The following is a 5015-nucleotide window of genomic DNA, read 5'->3' as shown; positions in this document are numbered from 1 at the left end:
GGCCTGACCCACGCCCCGTGTCAGGGCATTCCCGAGATCTCCACGCTGCCTTGGTTCACCCTGTTCATTCCGCTCGTGTCCCTCCTCGTCATCCGGGCCACCCGAGACCTGGTGGACGACATCGTAAGTAGGGTGGGGGCTGGGGGCGTGGGGGCGGGGCGGGGCCCTTGTCTTGCTGCCACGAGGGACAGGTGCCCTGTGGCTCTTTGGTCTTGTCTTGGTGGCCAAACCGGGCGACAGGTGGAATCTGCCAGCCTCGTGCTGCCGACAGTTGTCCTAGCAGCCCACCATCCCCCGGGTCCCATGGCAGGTGTGGGCTCACGAGCTGGGGGGGCCACCTGTGTGAGCCAGAGCTGGGCTCTGCACCTGGGCGGGGCCACCCCTGAGCCCCTTCCATCTGACTCAGGGCCGACACAGGAGTGACAAGACCATCAACAACAGGCCCTGTCGCATGCTGGTGGGGAAGAGGTGAGGCTTGGTGTGGCCCCTGGGGGCCCATCCCAAGGAAGCCGTTGGGAGGACTTTGCAGGTTGGGGTGCCCAGCCAAGCTCCCGGAGCCTTCCATGCCCCAGACGTCCAGGCCGAGTCTGGCATTTGACAGGGACTCAGCCAGCATTTATGCGATGCCTGCTGTCTACCAGGCCTGGATTAGGCCCTGCGGTAGGTCAGAGGCTGAGGACCCCATTGTTAACCCTCACCAGGCTGAGAGTTCATCTTGGGGAAGGTCCGAGGGCCTTAGACAGAGCCGGAAGCAGAAGGAGGGGGTGGGGTCGGGCACCCCCTGGACGTCCTGTGTGGGCTGGCTCCCCAGCAAAGACCTACCTATCGGTGGGCCCGAGGGGGCATCTGCAGCCCCTGCCCCAGCTTGCTCTTCCAGACTGGGGGGGACATGGGGCTGGCGGTTCCAAGGCCGGGCGTGGTCGGGGCCCCCTTTCACGCCTGCCGCCCATGCCCCCACAGCTTCCTGTGGAGGAAATGGAAGAACCTGTGTGTGGGGGACCTCGTCTGCCTGCACAGAGACAACATCGTCCCGGTGAGCCGGTGTCAGCTCAGCCCAGACCTCCCGCTCCGGGGGGTGGGCCGCCTTCCCACCTGTCTTCCTCCTGTCCGCCCTGCCATGGTGTCCCCTTCCTCCCACCGTCCCCCCCAGGCCGACATGCTCTTGCTGGCCAGCACGGAGCCCAGCAGCTTGTGCTACGTGGAGACAGCTGATATCGATGGGTGAGGCACGGGCCATCGCGACGGGTTTGGGGACCTGGGCTGCAGCGAGGCCTTCCTCAGCGGCCACAGAGAGTGGCTCCCCGGGTTGTCCGTCCTGGGAGCACTTTGGGGCGCCTGCAGTCTGGCAGGGGCAACAGCTTCAAACCAGACAAAGGGACCCACCTTCTTCACACCGGCATTTTCGGAGGCCCCACTGTGTGCCGGCGGTGGCCGCCCCAAAAGCCAGGAGGCCTGGGCTCTGGCCTCGGCCTTTTGCAGATGCCATCGTGAGCTCGGCAGGGTGGCGTGCGGGCCGGGCCACCCCTCGGCCTCGGCCTTGTCCCTCTTTGGGCAGGTGGCGCGTAGTAGGGCCTTGGCAAAACGTTAGGGCGCGTCTGGAAGGGGCTGGGCACTGTCTGTCCGCACCTCTCACTCCAGTCTCTCTGTCACCAGGGAGACCAACTTGAAATTCAGACAGGCCCCGATGGTCACCCACCACGAGCTGACCAACGTAAGGAAGATGGCTTCCTTCCAAGGTGAGAGGCAGGAGTGCATCCTCCCATCGGCGCCTCTGCCCGCCCCTCCGTGCGACTTCACTGGGTTTGGGGGACACCTCTGGGGTGTGCCGGGGGCGTTGGGACAGCTTCTAACAGGCCGGCTTACCCCAGGCCTGTCCTATGTCCTCCGAATCCATGTAGCAGTCCGGACATTTTCTGTTATTGTTACAAAATGCTCTTTTATCAGGCGTTACATTTTATTTTTAAAATGTGATCACGTTAAAGCAAGTGTTTTTGGTTGTTTAATCAATAAGGCAGCCTGTGTGTCCAGCCAGGGACGGGGACCTGACTCCCGGGGCCGTAACTACGAGGAAGGGGCGGCCTGGCTGGAGGATTGGGGGCAGGGGGGCAGCCCTCAGAGGTGTGAAGGCCAGCTCAGGGCCCTGAGCCTGGGCAGAGCCAGCGCTGAGGCGTCCGGGGGGAGGCCGTGTAGCGGGGGAGATGGGGGGCTGCCAGCAGGGTGAGTTTGGGGTGCGTTTGTGGGGCCTATGGGGGTGGCCAGAGCTGGAAGGTGACAGAATGTCCCCTCCGCCCCGCCCTGTGTGGGAGAGGGGTCGGCCGGGGATCCCAGACGTGCCCTCGGCTCCCAGACCGCCCCGTCGCCCACAGGCAAGGTGGTGTGTGAGGAACCCAACAGCCGGATGCACCACTTTGTGGGGTGCCTGGAGTGGGACGGCAAGAAGTACCCCCTGGACAGCGGCCACATCCTCCTGCGTGGCTGCAAGATCCGCAACACGGACACCTGCTACGGCATGGTCCTCTACGCCGGTATGGCGGCTGGGTGACAGGTGCTGCCGGGTGGCTGGCCGGAACCCGCCGGGCCAGGCCTGGCGGCTGCACGTCTGCCACCACGCAAGTGGCTTCAGTGGGCCCTGGGTTCTCACACTGGAGACGACATGTTGAGCCAGCACCCGGGTGTGGCTGGGGAAGATGAGTGGGTGGAGGAGAGGGTGGGTGGACGGACGGACAGATGGATGGGTGAGTGGATGGGTGGGCGGATGGGTGGGTGGACGGATGGATAAACGGATGGATGGATGGATGGATGGATAGATGGGTGAGTGGTTGGTGGGTGGGTGGACGGACGGATGGATGGATGGGTGAGTGGATTGGTGGGCGGATGGGTGGGTGGATGGTTGGACGGACGGATGGATGGACAGACGGATGGATGGATAGATGGGTGAGCAGTTGGTGGGTGGGTGGACGGATGGATGGATGGACGGATAGATGGATGGACGGACAGACGGATGGATGGGTGAACGGTTGGTGAATGGGTGGGTGGGTGGGCGGACGGACAGGCAGCCTGATAGGTGGACGGGTCAGTGGATGGACACAAACTCTCCAGGTTTTGACACGAAGATCATGAGGAGCTGTGGCGGGATCCGCCTGAAGAGGACCAAGACTGACCGCCTGCTGAACAGGCTGGTGATCCTGGTGAGCTGCCTGGAGCCCCTGCCCCGGGAGGCGGGGACACGGAGGAGGGGAGGGACAGAGGGCCTCAGTTTCCCTTCCCACAAAATGTGCAGCCTGATCCTACAGACTGTTCTGTGGGCCAGTGAATCTCTTCTTACCATGTGATTTTTCTAAAATGTCTCTATAAAATAAATTTTGATCCTGATTTTTTTTTTTCAAACCAACGAGAGATGATTAAAATGCTCACCTACCCTCCACAAACATTGAATAATCTTTCTTTTTTTTTTTTGTCCAATCAACTTTATCTTTCTAAAAGTCATTGTAATGATAATTTTTAAAGTAGCCACAAAACCCAGAGAGCCCTTAGGAGTTCCCCCTCCCCGTGGGATTGCCAGCTCCCTCCACCCCCAGCTCCCCTCCCCCATCCCGATGGCTGAGCTGGGGTAGAGGGCTTGCCACTGCGTGTTTGTCCTTTCGGTGAGTCCCTGGGGTGTGTTGGTTGCCACCCTGGGTCCCTCCCTGCACATGGTCCACTGTCTCCTGTCCGCTGTGCAGATCTTCCTGACCCTGATGCTGCTCTCCTCGATCTTGACCTTGTTCTTTTGGTACACGATGCCGGAATTGAAGGGCAAGCATCACTACACAGGCGAGAAGCATGTACACAGCTTGGCCACTGAGACCATCCTCATTTTCTGGGCCTTCCTCATCCTGTTCAGCGTCATGGTGCCCATGGCCATGTTCGTCCTGTGAGTCCTTGGGGCCACCTGCCCGCCTTCCTCGGCCGGGAGCGCCGGGCAGCAGAGCGCCGGACGGTGGGCTGGGGCGTGACCACCGCCTGTTTGCAGAGCCGAGTTCATCTACCTGGGGAACAGCATCTTCATCAACTGGGACGTGCAGATGTACTACGAGCCAAGGGACAGGCCCGCCAAGGCCCGCAACACCAGCCTCGCCGACCAACTGGGCCAGGTGGAGTACATCTTCTCAGACAAGACCGGCACCCTCACCGAGAACATTATGACCTTCAAGAAGTGCTGCATCGATGGCATCATTTACGGTGGGGACCGGCCCCAGCGTGTCCCTTCCCCATGGGGACACACAGCAAGGACCGGCCATAGGGTGCGGGACAACCCCCATCCCGGGGCGGGGGGGCTCTGATCCTCGGAGATCTGAGTGGGTCTCGGGGACATCTGCCCTGCCTCGCGCTCAGCCGCACCCCCAGTGCTCCCCCCAGATCGGCGCGGCGGAGCCACAGAGCCGCAGCGCCGCAGCCGAAGGTGGCGTCCGGTGTGAGAGCCGGCCGGCCATCCCGTAGAGGCCAGCGGGCCCATGTTCGCAGTTCCCCGGCGGCACCGTCTCTGTGGCGACTCAGCCGGCCTTGGGCAGCACCTCACGCCTGGCACAGTAGCGTTCCTCTGCTTTTCACAAACCTCGGATGAGGACACAGCTGCCCGAGCTTCCCCGCACGGCCGCGGGCCGCGGAGTCACGCCCTGCTCCCGATTGTCGTGGGCCTTCCCCGCAGACGCAGACGCTGGCTTTGCATTTCGCCGCATTCCCACGCGTCACGAGACGGTCTTCTTCGTTTGGCTTCCCCCAGCCCATTAGAAATGCGAACACCCTTCCTAGCTCACGGGCCACAGAGAGACGGGTGGTGGCGCAGGGAGCAGGGTGCCCCGCTAGAGCAGAGGACCCAGCCCGGTAATGACTGGGTGTAGTGGGCAGTCGCCAGTATGAGCAGCAGAAACGTGCCTGACCCTCAGCCAGGGTCTGGGGGGTGCGTGATAGGGACCGTGGGGCGGCGGGGGGGGGGGGGAGCCGGGTAATGACTGGGTGTAGTGGGCAGTCGCCAG

The 5015-nt window shown here is 62.5% G+C and overlaps 1 protein-coding gene across 1 annotated transcript in view; it reads left to right on the top strand.

The window, feature by feature from the left end:
• Positions 1-5015, top strand: part of ATP8B3 (ATPase phospholipid transporting 8B3) — a 21419-nt gene that overhangs the window by 4054 nt on the left and 12350 nt on the right. Inside the window, exons 5-14 of the mRNA XM_023538104.1 lie at positions 25-123; positions 407-468; positions 961-1033; positions 1151-1221; positions 1654-1736; positions 2367-2525; positions 3100-3188; positions 3723-3913; positions 4013-4283; positions 4399-4475. Coding sequence (XP_023393872.1) covers positions 25-123; positions 407-468; positions 961-1033; positions 1151-1221; positions 1654-1736; positions 2367-2525; positions 3100-3188; positions 3723-3913; positions 4013-4283; positions 4399-4475 — 1175 coding nt within the window. The remainder of the gene's footprint in view (positions 1-24; positions 124-406; positions 469-960; positions 1034-1150; positions 1222-1653; positions 1737-2366; positions 2526-3099; positions 3189-3722; positions 3914-4012; positions 4284-4398; positions 4476-5015) is intronic.

This window comes from Pteropus vampyrus, unplaced genomic scaffold (genome assembly GCF_000151845.1).
Source record: "Pteropus vampyrus isolate Shadow unplaced genomic scaffold, Pvam_2.0 Scaffold212, whole genome shotgun sequence".
NCBI lineage: Eukaryota > Metazoa > Chordata > Mammalia > Chiroptera > Pteropodidae > Pteropus > Pteropus vampyrus.
This window is presented reverse-complemented; position numbering and strand designations above follow the sequence as displayed.